The sequence below is a fragment of the Hyaena hyaena genome, unplaced genomic scaffold (genome assembly GCF_003009895.1).
Source record: "Hyaena hyaena isolate Hyena2069 unplaced genomic scaffold, ASM300989v1 scaffold_951, whole genome shotgun sequence".
Classification (NCBI taxonomy): domain Eukaryota; kingdom Metazoa; phylum Chordata; class Mammalia; order Carnivora; family Hyaenidae; genus Hyaena; species Hyaena hyaena.
Window position 1 is genome coordinate 717,273 of NW_024081578.1, and position 18,780 is coordinate 736,052.

General features: G+C 36.0%; 1 protein-coding gene across 1 annotated transcript in view; it reads left to right on the forward strand.

The window, feature by feature from the left end:
* LOC120223079 (glutamate receptor 2-like) overlaps positions 1–7,439 on the forward strand; it is a gene marked incomplete at its 3' end in the record, with an annotated part of 78,200 nt that extends 70,761 nt beyond the window's left edge. Inside the window, exon 3 of the mRNA XM_039221125.1 lies at positions 7,200–7,439. Within this exon, the coding sequence (XP_039077056.1) occupies positions 7,200–7,439 (240 nt within the window). The remainder of the gene's footprint in view (positions 1–7,199) is intronic.
* Between the last annotated feature and the right edge of the window lie 11,341 nt (positions 7,440–18,780).

Here is an 18,780-nt window from a genome sequence, read left to right on the forward strand (position 1 = left end):
CAAATATTTGATGATATTCTTGTGACAATTCCTGAATTGAGATTTTCAGGGAATACAAAAATCCCTATGGTTAGATTTTTTGCCACTAGTACATTTATTTAGTGACTTCTGTTTACCCTGGCACTTCTCTCTGTACTATCTAATTTAAACTTTAAACCATCCCTCTATGTTAGGCAGGATAAATTAGTATCTTTACTGAATAGACTAGTAAACTGGCTCAGGCTCAGTGATTCCTCTACCAGATGACCAAGGAAAGTTGAAACTTGTCTTCCAATCTCGGTATTCTTATTTTGCTCTCACACTGAACCCTGTTCTTAAGGAGGTCATGTCACAAATCCGCACTCCCCACCCCCACACAAATAACATGCATGCACACACACTCAAGCATACTGTACCTCATACTATAACTCCCATGAAGGAGGTAAAGGCAGAGTGTTGATGAGGTTCATAATCAGGGAAAATCATATTCAGTTGATGGTAAGCAGGATACCTTTCATGGAAGGACTGGTATTTTATTACATGACATTTTTCAAGTCCCTGCTGTGTGCCAAGTATGAGAGATAAACAGCACTCTGTTCTCTGCCTTCACTTAGCTCAGAGTTCATGGGAAAAGACAGACAATTATAACCCAGGCTAACAGGCAGAAATGCAGATTGCTTTAGAATCACATGTAGGAGAGGCATGTACCACCCAGAACAGGTAACACCTGACCAATGTCATGTCTGTTATTCTCTAAGCAATGGGGAAACATTGATGGATTGTATGCAGGGGGGTTATGTCTGCCATGGTAAGAAAGGGATTTATTATGGGGTGCCTGTGTGGCTCAGGCTCAGTTGGTTAAGTGTCTGACTTCGGCTCAGGTCTTGATCTCATGGTTTGTGAGTTCCAGCCCCGCATCTGGCTCTGTGCTCACAGCTCAGAGCTTGGAGCCTGCTTCAGATTCTGCGTTTCCTTTTCTCTCTGCCCCTTCCCTGCTCGCATGCTCTCTCTCTCTCTCTCTCTCTCTCTCTCTCTCTCTCTCAAAAATAAACATTAAAAAAGAAAGATATTATAAAGGGAGCTATTTGGGAAGTTATTGCAGCAATCTAGTCAATATATGTTTGAAGACCATATTAAGTCATTGCCAGGGGAAATTGAAGAGTACAGCTTTGAGAAGTCAAAGGGGCAGTTTTGGTGACAATTTGTATGCTGGGGACTAAGGAAAAGAATTTCAAAGTGATCCTCACATTATGAAAATAAAGTGACCCTCACTTTATTTTAATACATGAACACTTTATGGAATTGGTGAATTTTCTGCTAAAGAAAAAAGGCAAGTAAAATTCTGGTACATGATTAATAAATCGTTAAATATCAATATTGATTAGAGAATGGAATATAATAAGCAAGTAGGTCAAGAGACACATTTTTTAAAAAATGTTTTTTAAGGTTTATTTTTGAGAGAGAGAGAGAGAGCAAGACAGCAAGAGCATGAGCAGGAGAGGGGCGGAGAGAGAAGGAGACACAAAATCCAAAGCAGGCTCCAGGCTCCACGCTGTCAGCACAGAGTCCAATGCAGAGCTTGAACTCACAAACCACAAGATCAAGATCTGAGCTGAAGTGACACACTTAACCAGCTGAGCCACCCAGATTCCCCCAAGAATTAAACATTTTAATTAAAAATTATAATGACAAGGAAATAAATATGAAATAATCTTGAAAATATGTGCTTTAAAAATGAATCATATACAATATATTTATAGTGTGTGTATAAATATATTACTGATATTACAATCAGTAATCAGTATATTTGCTGCTTAGTAAGATACAATATATTTACAGTACATATTTTCTCAGTAAATAAGCAGAAAAAGGGAGACAACTCTGGTGATGGTTCAGATTTGGGAAACATACAAGAAGTTGAATTTGACCTTATTAAAAGGGGCGAGATCACTAAGACATAGACTGTAAAGGAAGAAGAAAAACAACTGAAGTCAGATCCTTGGAGAATGTCTTTCTGTGATATGCTTTAGGAAGACTACCATGACAAGAGTAGGAGTGGAATGAGGGAGAGAGGAGGTGGGGACAGTTTAGCTTGGCAGGGCCGGGGAGAAGGAAAATGAAGGCGAAGATGCAAGAAACACATAGGAAGTATCCAATACAAGCTTCCTCTAAGTAGGGACCTGACCTGTCACACGCCATGTCCTTTCTCCAATTCCTAGAACAGAGCCTAGTCAGTTCTCAAAAATACGTGGTGAATGTGGAATGGATGGTGCAGAACAAAATGGAGATGGTTAGAGATGCCATGAACAGGACAAACAATGAGTAACAAATTAATTATTCTGAAATAATAACCAATGGTTAGAAGACTCACGGTGCCATGATCAGAAAGGGAAAAAAATCAACACAAACACATGATTTGTAGGGTACAATTTTCAGGTTTCCCCCCAACCCTGTTTATATGGATATAGTAGAATGATAAGGAATTAGACATTTTCCAATGAATGATATGGGAGGGTGAGGGTTTGGAGCTAAACTGGCAATTCTAGCTGAGGTGGACTGTATCTATCTTGTTTGCTGTGGCATTTTCTAAACCTAATCCCATGTTCAGCCCATCAAATGTTTACAGTATGTATTTGTTCAGTAAATAAATAGATAAAAGGAGACAACGGATGTGCCAGTGAAGTTTTGGGAAGCATATGTAACAAGCTGAATTTGACCTTGCTAAAAGGAATAAGACCACTAAGAGATAAGATGTAAAAAGAGAAGGACAAATAATTGGAAGACTGGTCCTTGGAGAATGCCTTTTTAATTTGGGATGTAAAAAAAAAAAAAGATAAGACAGTGAAAGGTAATTAGAGGTAGAGGAAAGGTACCAAGATGGTATGATTTTACATTGGCAGCAATGTGGAGAAGGAACTGGAGGAGAATAAGCCTAACTGGAGCAGGAAAGAGAGAGAGGGAGAGAGAGAGAGAGAGAGAGAATTTCAATGGGCCTCATATTTTGAAGTCAGGATTGCTTGGTGATGTAGATTTTGCCAGACTTTGCCCAGGCTGCAAAGGGGCTGTTACCATTATTGCTTATAAAGCAGCCTATGCCATTTCATTGAAGTGAATGGCAATTTAGTATAAAAAATGTAAAACCAAAATAAAACATGCCTTGTTCTTTTTCTCCATTTCCACTAAATAACTATGCGAGGTTCTCCAGACTGTATCGAGTATGCTACATTAACAGCACCAATGAGCAGAATGACCCAAGAGGAAAAGATGAGAGGTGGATGCACCATCAGCATTGTTATTGGCTTATATCATCTGGGCTTGTAATAAAAAGTGGAATAATCAGCAAGTTACTTGCACCCAGGAGATGATCATTTCTGCTGTTTGACCTAACGTGTCTTTAAAAGGACTTCCCTTTGCTGAGTTTCTCAAAGTTTATAATAAATATTTCATTAAAGTAGAGCTCAGGAAGAGCATCTTTACCCACTACTCTGCAATCAGTTTTGAGTCTTAAGACATGAATGCAATTCTAATATTAATCATCATATCATTCAGAAATTTTTAATAGTGTCTCATATGGTAATTGTATGGGCCATGGAGCTAGAGGTGAAACCGAGCTTTTCTGTTCCTTCCTCTGCCTCCAGAGATGATGTAGGGAAAGAAGGAATATATGTAGTGTGCTGTTATTGTCTAACTAATTTTAGAAAGCTATCTTTGGAATTATTTCTACCGCTTGTGACATATTGTTTGGATATTCTCAGCAACAGTAAATCTGTCTTTGAAAATGGATAGAAGTTAGGGAAATAGCTTTCAAGTTTGAATGGACTGCTGAGAAATAAAGTTGAGATCACAATGAGTAATTTTATTTCTAATCAAGTGAGGAGTAATTTCGAGGCAGTGCACCTTATGTTCTTATGTATCACGTCATTGTATCTGTGTTATATTGGGAAAAGCATCAGCAGAATGCAAAGATACTCGAGTACTTTGGGCATGGAATGTTAGAAGTGTGGCGTGAAGTTTTGTTTCTTGTTTTTTTTTTTATTTGTTTGTTTGCTTTTTAATCTTGAGATGATACACAAAATACCTCACCTCAAGTCAGCATTCTGATTGATTCCTGATTATAAATCTCAGTGATTGGGAACAGCGGCAGTGACTGAGAGGGAAATGAGCATGGTGACCAAATGACCGTTAATTGTATGTGTAGCAAAGGGACATTAAAAGAGAAGTATCTAGAAAAAAAGAAGATGTTGACAAATAGACCATTGACTATGTACCACGAAGAAGTAAAGGATAAAGGAAAAGATTTGGAAGGAAGAAAGGATAGTCAGGAAAGAAAGGGCATTGTTAAAAACTATGCTTATTGGAGAATTAGCTGAATTGCCTGAAAAAAAAAAAAAGTGCCTTTTGAAGCAGGTGAATTGTAATTTCTTGTGAAGTCTTGTACAGCCTGAGCCTGTTGTTGGGCTGAAGCCAAGTGTTTCCAGATGGCCACTATAACGAGGAGGCCCCTTGACAACTCACTTCAGAATCTATAACAAATGGAAAATGAAAGGTATGCCTCCTTATTAAGATTGTCTATGCATTCAAACAGGGGCATCCTTTATCAAGCATTCTGCCGATGCTGTGGCTGCTGTTCCCACCCCAAACGCTATTTCACTTACGATGAGAAGAAGAGATCTCATTAATTAACCAGAGCACCCGATATTCCTGTAGTATTTAGATGACATCCCAACACTTCACAGGAAATGAAGTACAACAGACCCAGAGAGAATTTTATAGCAGTTTCCACTTTTTATATGTCATATGGAATCATCAACTTCTGAACAAACTTAAGATTTAAGGTGTACATGTCAGTACACATATATCTATGTACAAATAAGAAATCACCACAGGATTTGCTCAGAAGGGTTTTAACGATGAAAGGGGTTTTTTCACTTACGTGAAGAATGAGCCTAGTGAAACACATTAAAGGTTGTTTTCAACTTCTGTACTCAGACGAGGACAAAATATGAACATAAATAAAGGGCAGAAATCTCATCTCTATTTTATGTTAAAGTTTGAAATTTAAAGAAATATATTCCTGAGTTGTTTTCTGAGACATATTAGACTTACTCTACAGAAGATTGGTAACAAAGGAGATGTCAGATATAATCTATAAATCCTAGAAACCTTATGTTGGAAAGACAGAAGTGAGTTGAAGGTTAGTAAATATGTAAAGGAAAATGAGAATATTTGATAAATAAAAGCCATTCAAGGAAATAGCCTATCTTACTTTCCTTTCCTTTTATATCATATAATAGTTGCTAAAAATTATTGCCTATTATGTATTGATTGTCTGGAATTGGTTTTTAGAATCTGTATTTTAGCTATGCTTTTATTCACAAAACACATCTATTTTTCTACAGATATTCTATTTCTGTAAAGGAATAAAATTAAATAAGATTGTATTGCTCTTATCCTTTAAATGGGATTAATTTGAGAGGATGGTTGGCATTATGCTCTAAATTGTTAGATTATATTACTGGATAGTTTATTTCCATTCCTTGGATTGAGTCGACCCTTGAGATTAAAAAAAATACCAGCTATGCAATCATTTAAAGCCATGTGGTTGACCTGAGTTCTTGGTTTTAAGCATTGTGACATGAGGAATTTCAGAGGTTTCTATACGGAATTTCAGAGGAATCAGTCTCGGACAAAGTTACCCTTGCTTCTCTTAGAGATATTTTCAAATTTGTGTTTCAAAAAGTTATTCTGGCCATATTGTGGAGAATTGAATGGAAAGGAAATACTGGAAGAAGAAAGGAAGTTAGGTGGGTTTTCCAGCAATCCATTTGAGAAAAGCAGTATTATCCACTGTTTAAAAGCATGGACTTTGACTCCAGACTGCCTAAGTTTGAACACAGCATCTTTCACTTACTAGCTGTGTGACTTTGGGCAAATAAGTTAATCTTCCTGTTTCAACTTTCCTATCAAAATTCTTATTTGGGAATAATAATAGCTCTTGGCTCAAGAGTTCTATTTAGAAATAAATGAGTTAATGTACCATAGATCATGCCAGGCACAAGGCAAGTACAGTGTATGTATGGGCTGTTAGTGAACTAGATGATTGGAATGGAGATACAAATAAGTGGACCACATTTGAGTATCTTTAGGTATTAGAATAAGCAATAATTAGTGATGGTATGACATGGGGGAGGGGATCGGAGAAGGCATTTTCATATGTCATTTACTAAAATAAAAATATCTCTAGAAGGTAAAGGATTGTGGAACAATGGGGACTTAAAATAAAATGTTATTTTTTTTTTTAAGAATCATGGTCCTAAGTCAAAGTATTTTGGTGATATTCTTTGTTTTGTATGAGTAGAACATACAGGGAGGTTAAGTCCATGAGAAAGATAAAAATTAGGAGTTCAGAACTCCATTTAGTTGCTACTTGACTGAGAGACCCAAGGTGAGAGGTCTCTTTCTGGTGATATGTCTCCTTGTGTATGATATGAATCTTGCATTTATTTTTTCCTAAAGAACTTTCTGTCTGCCTTACAACATTTCATGTGCTCTCTGACCTTCTAGTGTGAAAGTGTCATTAACACAATAAATCCTTTTAAAGAATTAGATATTAGAGGCAATGAGATATTATGACTGTATATAAATGGCAGGTAACTGCAATTTGTTCTTCTTATAAGTAGTGATTTTTACTTATATTTTTTTTTCAATAGGGCTTTCCGAAAATACTTGCCACTTACAAGATTTATTAAAGAGTAATGTATATATTTTCTTGTAGCCAAAATTACTTTTTAATGCTATATAATTCTTTGAATTCCTCAAAGAGAGTGCTAAGTCATTGAGTGGTCATACATTGGATGGATCATTGATATAAACTGTATTTTTTCAATTTGATTATTTTATATTTCATATAAAAGGGCATTATGTTTTTTAATGTTTATTTATTATGTGGGGAAGGAAGAGAGAGAGAGAGAGAAAACCTGACAGGGGAGAGGCAAAGAGAGAGGGAGACACAGAGTCCAAAGCAGGCTCCAAGCTCTGACCAGCAACAGAGCCCAACTCAAGGCTTGAATTCACAGACTGGGAGATCATGACCTGAGCCGAAGTCAGACTCTTAACCAACTGTGCCACCCACGCGCCCCGAAAGGGCGTGAAGTGTTAAGCAAATCTATGTGATTGTATACCAATTTCAATGATTTATTCTTTCTATTTTTCTTATTCAGTCTGCTCCCAGTTTTCAAGAGGAGTCTATGCTATTTTTGGATTTTATGATAAGAAGTCTGTAAATACCATCACATCATTTTGTGGAACGCTCCATGTCTCCTTCATCACTCCCAGCTTCCCAACAGATGGTACACATCCATTTGTCATTCAGATGAGACCTGACCTCAAAGGAGCACTTCTTAGCTTGATTGAATACTATCAGTGGGACAAGTTTGCATATCTCTATGACAGTGACAGAGGTGAGTGACCATATCTCTATGTCTTTGTAACGGGTCAAATTCAAAGCCTACACTTGGCACTTATGTATGATGTTATGGAGCTACACAAACGTATTAAAGTCCAAGGGTCAATTGATTTAATTTTGCTGTGTAACTGAATAATGCAATTTGAAACTTGGGAAACATATTAACAGTTAAAATAAAAGTTGTGAATGTACAATTTAAAGATATAGACTCTGTCGACTCAATGTGCTAATCCTTAGTTGTCATTTAATAGCACTTTCTGGCATCAACAGCTGAGGCCCTATGGACTACAATTTCTAGTCAGTTAAGTGGCTGCCTTGAAAATGGGTTTAAGCAAAACATGAATAAATACATAAATAAGAACTCCTAAAGAAATTAGTAACGATTAAATATTTTTACATGCAAAAATTTTATCAGGCAGGTATGACTGTTATTAACCTTGCTTTAAAATGACATCCCTGAATCTTCGAGAAGTTGAAGGACTTGCTCACGATCCACTTGAGCAACTGGTACAGTTTGACACAGGTCTTCTGACACCAAACCCATAATTTTAGGTTTATGATAAGGTATTATTGATTAGCACACCAGTCGGATGGAATCTTGGCTCATCATAATAAAGTTGTTTTTTCAGGAGAAGTTATTTCCTTTGTGTTTCCTACATCTCTTGTTGCAAAGTTTGGTGATAAGAGACCTGCTTGACTTATATGTCATAGAATCCTGATGTTCTTTATTAAATATTTATGTATGTATGTATGTATGTATGTATAGTTGCTACATTATAGTTGCTAATGTTACATTAGTTTCACGTATACAACAGTGATTCAACATCTGTGTATATTATGCCAAGGTCACAAGCATAGCTACATCTATCACCACACAACGCTATTACAATACCACTGATACATTTTTTATGCTGTGCATTTTATTCTCAAGACTTATTCATTCCATACCTGGAAGCCTGTATTTCCCCCTTCACCATTTTGCCCAACTGCCCACTCTTTTCCCCTTTGACAGCTATCAGTTTGTTCTCTGTATTCTGTTTTCTGTACTTTGTACTTTGTTCTCTGTGTTTATAGGTCTGGTTCTGCTTTTTTTTTTTATAGATTCTGATTCTGTTTGTTTATTCATTTGTGTTGTTTTTTAGAGTCCACAAATGAGTGAAATCATGTGGTATTTGTCTCTTTCTGACTATCTTACTTAGCATACTACCTTCTAGATCCATCCATGTTGTAACAGATAGCAAAGTCTCATCCTTTTTTATGACTGAGTGATATTCCATTGTATATATAGCATATCTTATTTATCCATTCATCTATTAGTAAAGACGGGCTGCTTCTATATCTTGGCTATGGTAAGTAATGCTGCGATAAGCATAGGGGTGCATATATCTTTCCAAAGTGGTGTTTTTATTTTCTTTGGAATCTCAGATGTTAACTATTCTTGGGTCTATGATTTGGCTTCAGTGGGTGTGTCTACTTACTAAAGTTGTATGAACATTTTGTGCACATGTTTGCATATACACTTTTCTAAAAGGAGTATCCATAACCAAACCCCAAAAGGTTAAGAACCACTATTTTAAGAGCACCTAAGTACCAAGCTGTGCTTCCTTCGGCAGCTTGCTTCCTGTGATATTGAAAGGTTCAAATGAAAACCAGAAGCCCGTTTTGACCAAGATAGGGCACCTTGTTAACCTGCAAGGGCAGGCAAGAAGAGAGCCAGCTGTCAGTCAGTTCTCCATTGATCAGTTTGTAGTCAGTTTGTAGGCAGCAGCCCCATCTGGAGTGCTCAAGCTCGGGGTCTGATTCTCTGCCCCTCCTCCGGGTCCAGGGAATCAGAACACCCAGTGGAAAAGCCTGTCAGCACTCGACAAGCTGGAAAAAGTTGCTATGTCAACAACTTCTCCCCCCTGCTTTGAAAAGGGAGAGCTTCGCTATTCCTCTGAGCAATGAAAAACTAAAACCGAACCACTGAGAGAAAATATGGATTGCAACGCGCTGGATGATTCGGAAGCATACTTCTCATTAATGTGATAAAAGATCTTACAAAACTGACCTTATTCATAGCCTTTCCTCTTGCCCTCTGCCAACTCCTTAAGCACTCTGTTATGTTAATAAAATGAGCCTGCCCTGCTGTCTGGGAGTATTCTGAGTACCTCTTTCACTCTTGCATCCTGTTGCCGTGATTTCTGCCACCCAAACATATTTTCTCTCTGGATGCTCTTTTTCATTGTCTTCACTCCAGGCCAGGCCTCCACCATGTGTTCATTCTCTCTTCCTCTCCATTTCCACACTTGCTTCTCTTTAATCCATCTTCCACAAAGTAGCTGGGAATACATAAATGCTTTCCAATGCTTTTCTGACCTCATCACTCCTTTGGTTAAAGTGCTTCTCATTAAAAGGAAGATACAGTTGAAAATTCTTAACATGGCTTTAAGGTCTGATTCCTGGCAATTTATCCTGCTTCCTCACTGAGTTAAATCCATCTAATTAACCTTCTTTCACTGTCTCCAGGTGCACCAAACCAAACTCTTTCGCCTCAAATCTCCGCACACATCTCTAGTTCTTTCTCCTCGTTGGTGTCTTAGCTTACAGAGACAGCGTTTTCAGAGAGCTGCATTTCATACTGTTATTCTCTCTCAAAGAAGCCTCTTCTTTTCCTACATAGTACTTGTCACAATTTATAATTAATAGTAGTATTCATTCATTTACTCAGAACTGCCACTGAGCTCCTACTATGCTCCAGGGACTGTTTTAGTCACACACAGACCAAACATTATGTCTTCTATTTGGCTCTGGGTATAAGCGCCAGGAAGGCAATGTCCAGGCAGTACTCATGACACTGGGTGTACAGTTCCTAATTGTACACATTGGACCTAAGATAATACTGGAACTGAGCTGATAGTCAATAAATAGAATTAATAAGTGAATGAGTCAAGCATCTGTATATTTTTTAAAAAATATTTATTTATTTATCTGTTTATTCATTTTAGAGAGTGTGAGTAGGGAAGGGTCAGAGAGAGAGGGGGACAGAGGATCTGAAGTGGGCTCTGTGCTGACAGCAAAGACCCCAATGTGGGGCTCAAGCTCACGAACTGTGAGATCATGACCTGAGCTGAAATTGGATGCTTACCCAACTGAGCCACCCAGGTGCCCCGAGCATCTGTGTATTGTAAGTTTGAGATGATATTAAAACCCAATTCTCACTTGCTACATTGAAGAATCAGAAGTTGAATTCTCTTCACTGTTTGACAAGGTTGAAGGTGGCATTTTTACCTCAGGGCTGTACTTCACCCTCAATGTGACTCCCTCTAGGTGAAACTGAACTTTTGAGAAAACTCATGTAGACAACAGCTGCCATAAATAGGAAACGAGAAACTGGAGTATTTGAAGAGAGATACTGAAGAACAAAAAGCTCTGGGAAATGATCAGGTGAAGATGGATGAGTTTATATACTTGTGACAAGAACCCAAAACATTTTGGGTGACTTTATTAGTACTTTGGAAATATTAAATGAAAATGAAGTGATGAGATAATATCAAGTCATGAAACCATGTAAATTGATATCAGTTTAAGTTCATCCATGGAGAGAAGAATATTACTTCTAATATTAAGTATTATATATTGAGGACAAAAAGGCTATATGGACACATGTTTGACGTGTTCTCAAATAATTGCTCCTATTTTAATATGAAGAATACTACACCGGATCTGGAATTATTTTCAGAGATAAATGTGTAAGACTCAAAATACTGCCAAAAACTTGATCTTTACAGTGTTTTGCTTGGATCAATGAAATAGGATTTTTGCTATCTGATTTTTCCTTATACTGTCTTCATTTTTATAACTTTTCCATCATATTACATCTTAAAAAGTTCATTCATGCAGTCATCGTGCAACTGGGTTTCTTTCCTTTGATCCTTAACCCATTTCTCATATACTTCAAGGAAATGCCCCCTTATTAGTGTCATATGAGAACGCATCTTTGTTCCCTTTATCCATACTGTGCATGCTTTAAAAATAGATTCCATGATTTCATCTCTCAGTATAGCTCTACATGCTTCAATTTCAAATAATTTGGTCTGTGTTTGATGTGGCACTCTACTTCCTGGATTATAAGGTGAATGTTTTTTTCAAAATTTTAAAGGTTTTATTTTAATTCCGGTTAGTTAGCACACAGTGTTATATTAGTTTCAGGTGTACAGTATAGAGGTGCAATACTTCCATACAACATGGTACTCATCACAGCAAGCACCCTCCTTAATCCCCGTCCTCCATGTAACCCATGCCCCCACTACCCTCCCCTCTGGTAACCATCACTTGGTTCTCTGTAGTCAGGACTTTGTTCCTCTCTCTCTCTCTCTCTCTCTCTCTCTCTTTCTCTCTCTCTTATTTTTCTCCTAAGCTTGTTTGTTTTGTTTTCCTAAATTCCACATGTGAGTGAAATCGTATGGTATTTGTCTTTCTCTGACTTGTTTCGCTTAGCATTATACTCTCTAGATCCATCTATGTCATTGCAAATGGGCAGATTTCATTCTTTGTGTATACGTGCCACATCTTCTTTATTCATTCATCAATCGATGGACATTCAGGCTGCCTCCATATCTTGGATATTATAAATAATGCTGCTATAAATGTAGGGGTGCATGTATCTCTTTGAATTAGTGTTTTTGCATTATTTGGGTAAATACCCAGTAGTGCAATTACTGGGCCATAAGGTAGTTCTATGTTTAACTTTTTGAGAAACCTCCATACTGTTTGCCACAGCGGCTGTGCCAGTTTATATTCCCACCAACAGGGCACGATGGTTCCTTTTTCTCCACATCCTTGCCAACGTGTGTTGTTTCTCGTGTTGTTGATTTTAGCCATTCTGACAGGTGTGAGGTAATATCTCATTTTAGTTTTGATTTGCATTTCCCTGGTGATGAGTGATGGTGAGAAACTTTTCATGTGTCTGTTGGCCATCTGTATGTGTTCTTTGGAGAACTGTCTGTTCATGTTCATTGTCATGTTACAAATGATTAGATTATTTGTATTTTGGGTGTTGAGTTTTATAAGTTCTTTATGTATTTTGGATACTAACCTTTTATCAGATATGTCATTTGCAAATATCTATTCCTATTCTGTAGGTTGCCTTTTAGTTTTGCTAAGTATCTCCTTTGCAGAAATAATTAACCTCTGCAAAAGAAGAAGCTTTTGATGTAGTGCCAATAGTTTATTTTTGCTTTTGTTTCTCTTGCCTCAGGAGACATATCAAGAAAGAAGTTGCTATAGCCAATGTCAAAGAAGTTGCTGCCTATGTTCTCTTCTAGGATTTTATTAAAATAAATAAATCATATTTATTTAGAGGGAGAGATTCAGGTCTCACATTTCAGTCTTCAATCAATTTTTATTTTATTTTTGTGTATGGTGTAAGAAAGTGGTCCATTTTTATTCTTTTGCATATTGCTGTCCAGTCTTCCCAACACCATTTGTGGAAGAGACTGTCTTTTACCCATTGGATATTCTTTCCTGCTCTGTTAAGATTAATTGACCATATAAGTGTGGGTCCTTTCTGGATTTTCTATTCTGTTCCATTGATATATGTGTCTGTTTTTGTGCCACTATCATACTCTTTTAATGATTACAGCTTTGTAATATAACTTGACGTCTGGAATTGTGATACCTACAACTTTGCATTTCTTTTTCAAGATTTGTTTGGCTATTTGAGGTTTTTTGTAGTTCCATACAGATTTTATGATTATTTGTTGTAGTTCCATGAAAAATGGTATCAGGATTTTTATAGGATTGCATTAAATGTTTAGATTGCTTTCGGTAGTATAGACATTTTAACATTTTAACAATATTTGCTTTTGTAATCCATGAGCACAGAATGTCTTTCCATTCCATGAGGATAGAATGTCTTTCCATTTCTTTTTCTTTTTTTTTTTTTTTTACACTTATTTATTTTTTGAGAGACAGAGAGAGACAGAGCACAAGTGGGGGAAGGGCAGAGAGAGAATGAGACAGAATCCGAAGCAGGCTTCAGACCCTGACAGTGGGCTCAAACTCACAAACCATGAGATCATGACCTGAGCCGAAGTTGGATGCTTAACTGATTGAGCCACCCAGTCGCCCCTCTTTCCATTTCTTTGTATCATCTTCCATTTCTTTCATCAGCATTTTGTAGTTATCATAGTATGTATAAGTTTTTCACCTCTTTGATTAGGTTTATTCCTGGATGTCTTATTATTTTGGGTGCAATTGTAAATGGCATTGTTTTTTTTTTTTAATTTCTCTTTCTGCTGCTTCATTATTGGTGTATAGAAATGAAAGATATTTCTGTGCATTGATTTTGTATCCTGCAGTTTTACTGAATCTATGTATCAGTTCTAGAAGTCTTTTGGTGGAATCTTTTGTGTTTTGTATCTATAGTATTATATCATCTGCAAAGAGTGAAAATTTTAATTCTTCCTTACCAGTTTGGTTTCATTTTATTTCTTTTTGTTGTATGATTGCTGTGGCTAGGACTCCAGTACTATGTTGAATAAAAGTGGTGAGAGTGGGTAGCCTTGTCTTGTTCATGACCTTAGGGGAAAAGCTCTGAATCTTTCACCATTAAGGATGATGCTTGGGTGTGGCTTTTTCATAAATGGCCTTTATTATGTTGAGGTATGTTCCCTCTAAATCTACTTTGTTCAGGGTTTTTAATCATGAATGGATGTTATATTTTGTCAAGTGTGTTTTCCTCATCTATTGAAATGATCATATGGTTCTTATCCTTTCTCCTATTTTGTGATGTTTTATATTGATTGATTTGTGAATATTGAACCACCCTTGCAATTCAGGAATAAATCGCACTTAGTTGTGGTGAATGCATTTTTTTAATGCATTGTTGAATTCAGTTTGCTAATATCTTATTGAGAATTTTTGTTTTTATGTTCATCAATAATATTGGCCTGTAGTTCTCTTTTTTAGTGGTGTCTTTATCTGATTTTGGTATCTGGGTAATTCTGGCCCCATAGAATGAATTTGGAAGTTTTTCTTCCCTTTCTATTTTTAAAATAGTTTGAGAAGATTAGGTATTAACTCTTATTTCAATGTTTGGTAGAATTCACCTGTGAAGCCATCTTGTCCTGGACTTTTGTTGGCTGGGATTTTTTTTTTTTTGATTACTGACTCAATTTCTTTGCTGGTTATCTGTCTGTTCAAATTTTCTGTTTCTTCCTGTTCTAATTTTGGTAGATTATATGTTTCTAGGAATTCATCCATTTCTTCCAGGTTGTCCAATTTTTTGGCATTCAGGTTTTTACCAGTTTTTAATCATCTTTACTTTTCTAAGAGTCTAGAATTAAGTAAACATATTGGTAAATTTTAATTCTAAATATATTAATTGATGTCTTTTGAGCAGCATAGGACCCAAGCATGACAATGGCTCTCTAATGTTCTGCCCCAAATATGAACTAGTTGAAAAAAAATTTTTTGCTGTGCTTTGTTTGTTACTCTGCTAGTAACTAAGACTGCCACTTACACCCTTCCTGCATCCAACCTTCCATCAAAATACTGAACAACAAGTCCAAGAGTCCACACCCCAATTTTAAATGAGGGAGAACATAGACACATCCTGGCATTTGTAGAGGTCATCTTTGACCATTTCAAGTTTGCCCATGGGAGGGGTGCTGAAATATTCATTTGGTGCCTGTGGTGTTTTAGGACTGCTGGTGTCTTCTATTTATCCAAGCCATATTGCAACAGCTTGCCACTTCTTGATGACCCAGGGCCCTTCCTAAAAGCTGCATATTATTACTTTATAGACAGTCAGTAGATAGATCTTCAATACATTTTGAACTATAGAGTAATGGCTTAACTATGTTAATGCATTAAATATAATTTTATCTTTGTGTGAAATTTGAACCAGGACTTTAATCAAAATGTTTTTTTTTTTTAATGTATTGGTTCAATGTCAATAAAGTAGGATAACACCTTCCTATCAACAGTAAGTAAAACCAGAACTAACGCTTTATATCTTTAGGTCTTGATTTTAATTTTGAGCCATACTGTTTGTTCCCTGAAGGGAAGGCGCTTTGATTCCATTTCCAAGAAGAAATCATGCATAGAATAAAATTATAAATTTCTTTTCAGATGTTCCTGAGAAAGTCAATGAGGAAAATGTATGTTAATCTAATCTGGCCTAGGCAAGCTGCCATGATTTAGTGATCATAAATATTAAATTCTGTGCCTGAGAGATGAAAAAGGGCAGTGAATTTTAAGTGGAACAAAGAAAATATTTTTAAGAAGAAAGAAATAGTCTGAATGAAATATATCTATTTGCAGTAATCATTTTTAATTCTACCTACTAATGTGCAAATTAAAACACTTAAACTTTCCCTGTCTTTAGGCTGATGACTTTTCTGTAACTCTCTTGCAGTGTTATTAACACCAGCTCAAGATGAAAGTGTGAAGTACTGATAGTAATACTTTGGGAGAGTTTTAGGGAGATTGTCAGCTTACAAATAGGTTATACAACTGTAACTAGTCTCATAACAATTAGGCAAAAGAAGAAGTAATGTAATTCAGCCAAACATAGTCTAGCCACCTTTATTTTAGTCAAAAGTCTGAGAACTTATAGAGCTTAGAACTTAATTTTAGATGCTTGTAATATTCTTAAGATGCTTTAGAATGTATTTTAAATATATTTATTAAGAGGAATAGTTAATTTTCTGTTTTTTCCTTTCCTATTTGTAGATAAACAACTGTATACCTCAAGTTTTCTTTGTTCTGCGTAATTCAGAAACTAGTCTCTGCTATAATTCAAATAGCTTGATATGGTATAGATACTAGAGTAGAATAACTTTAAATAAACCAATATTTATATAGAATTCCCACTGTCCATACAAGTTTATATTCTGATTAAGGGATAGAGGTATTTATAAAGATACTTCTATGCTAGTCTTTGTAGAAGAAAAAAGTCATTATATTAAGTAATACTTTTTCCCCTGATTAGAGTATGGTATCAGGAGACCACGCACATGAATTTGTGTTAGGTTTGAAGATTAATTTCACCTCAATAGTTGTAGCATGTATTTTCAGTGATTTTTAAATTTTAAATTGATCTGTTAGTTTCTAAGTAATCAGAATTAATGCAAAACTCTTAGTTGTAAGGAGGACACAGATCAAGTTGAGAGACTGAGAGATCACTTAATGAGTAAACAAATCTAAAAAATGGATTACTAAGCATAGGACAGCCATCTCCTCGTATCATGATTCAAACCATGTCATGGATTGTGAGTTACTTCTGGCTGTCCCTAGGAGATGATTTAGTATTATTCATTGTCTTCTGATGACACCAAATTAATCAAATCTGATATTGCACCCCTTAAGCTATTTAGCTTCCTAATGGATGTATGTTTCTAGGCTTCATAGGTTACAAAATATTAATTCTGAGAGTTTTAAAAGCAAAAGCGCCACCCTACCTGTGAGTTAATTTTGACACATAGAATGAGTGAGTTAAAAACTCAACCATTTCTTTAAATACATTCTTACTAATTTAATATATCATCTCCATATTCATCTGCCAATAAATGTTAGGTATAGAAATATTACTTGATGAAATCCATTTACAAATTGTTATTTATATTTTAAATTTCCTGTAATATATATTGAAAGATGGAACAGGATATGAAGAACAACACCACTTGAAATTTTAGTGTGTGGTAAATTTCATGATTAAATAAAAACAAAATAAATAATTGATTGCTTAGAAGTAAAGAATCCCACTCGTAAGTGCTATGTGATAATATGTGGGGAGCATACGGAGCATCATCCATGGACATAACGTTTTTAAGGGGTAACAAGGAAGAGTTAGTTGCAGAAAGATTAGAATGTGGAAAAGTAATAAACTATTTGTAAAAAAAAAAAAAAGAATGTGGAAAAGTAGGACTGAGATAGTAGAAGAGGTTTAGAAAATTATCTTTTTTTTCCTACTCACAAAGAAGGCTGGATAGACTTAATAACTGTTTTCAAGCACTCTGAAATCTGTTGTGATGAGCTGTATATTCTGTCTTCACTGATGATGAAACACAGGAAGAGGGTTTGAATTATATCATGGAAAGATTTACCTTATTTATAGTGAATGGAAATCATAGGTGACCCAGGAAGTTTTTAAAGAAGTTTTATCATTAGTCAATTTTTTTTACAAAGGAATATGATCTTTTGTTTAAATAATCCCTTCAGAAATTCTTGTGTATCCTGTTTTTTGGTACGAGACTAGACAGAGGAGACTTGTTGTTTTACCAAAAATCCAAAATTCACTTTAAGTTCAATTTATGGCTCAATTTTCCAATTTGGAATAGAAATAAATTCTTTTCAATTTTCATAGCAAAACATTTTAAATTAAAAAATAGAATAATATGAAGACCCCCAAAGGACTCTTTTTTTACATTTTTTCAATGTTTATGTAGGTTTTTAAAAAAAATTTTAATGTTTTATTTATTTCTGAGAAAGAGAAAGAGACAGCATGAGCAGGGGAGGGTCAGACAGAGGGAGATAAAGAATCTGAAGCAGTCTCCAAGCTCTGAGCTAGCGGTCAGCACAGAGCCTGATATGGGGCTTGAACCCATGAGCCATGAGATCATGACCTGAGCCCAAGTCAGATGCTTTACTGACTGAGCCACCCACGTACCTTTGAAGGTTTACTTAGTTTTGAAGGAGAGAGAGACAGAGTGTGAGCAGGAGAGGAGCAGAGAGAAAGGGAGACACAGAATCCAAAGCGGGCTCCAGGCTCTGAGCTGTTAGCACAGAGCCCTAGGCAGAACCCTGAACTCACAAACGGTGAGATCATGACCTGAGCAGAAGTCGGATGCTTAACTGGCTGAGCCAACATGGACCCAACCCCCAAGGACTCTTAACTCAGCTTTGTTAATGACTAATATACTTTTTTGCCTTTCACAATTATTTTGAAACTAATACTTGATATCATGTCATTTCATCTGTACATATTTCAGTTTGTATTTTGAAAGAATACTCTTGTTTTCAACATAGCCACAATATCATTAGCATATGCAGGCAGATTAACAGTAATTCATTAATATCATCATCTATTTTTCCCACAGTTTATTTGAATCAAGATAAAAATGAGGTCCATATCTCCAAATTGTTTAATATATCTCTTTTTTTTTTTTATTCTTTTTCATGTTTTATTATGTCTTCTTTAATGAACACTCCTCTTATATTTTTCTTTTTTTTTTTTTTTTTACAAATAGTTTATTCTCAAATTAGTTTCTACATAACACTCAGTGCTCATCCCCAAAGTGCCCTCCTTCATGCCCATCCCCCCCTCCCCCCCACATCCATCAGTCCTCAGT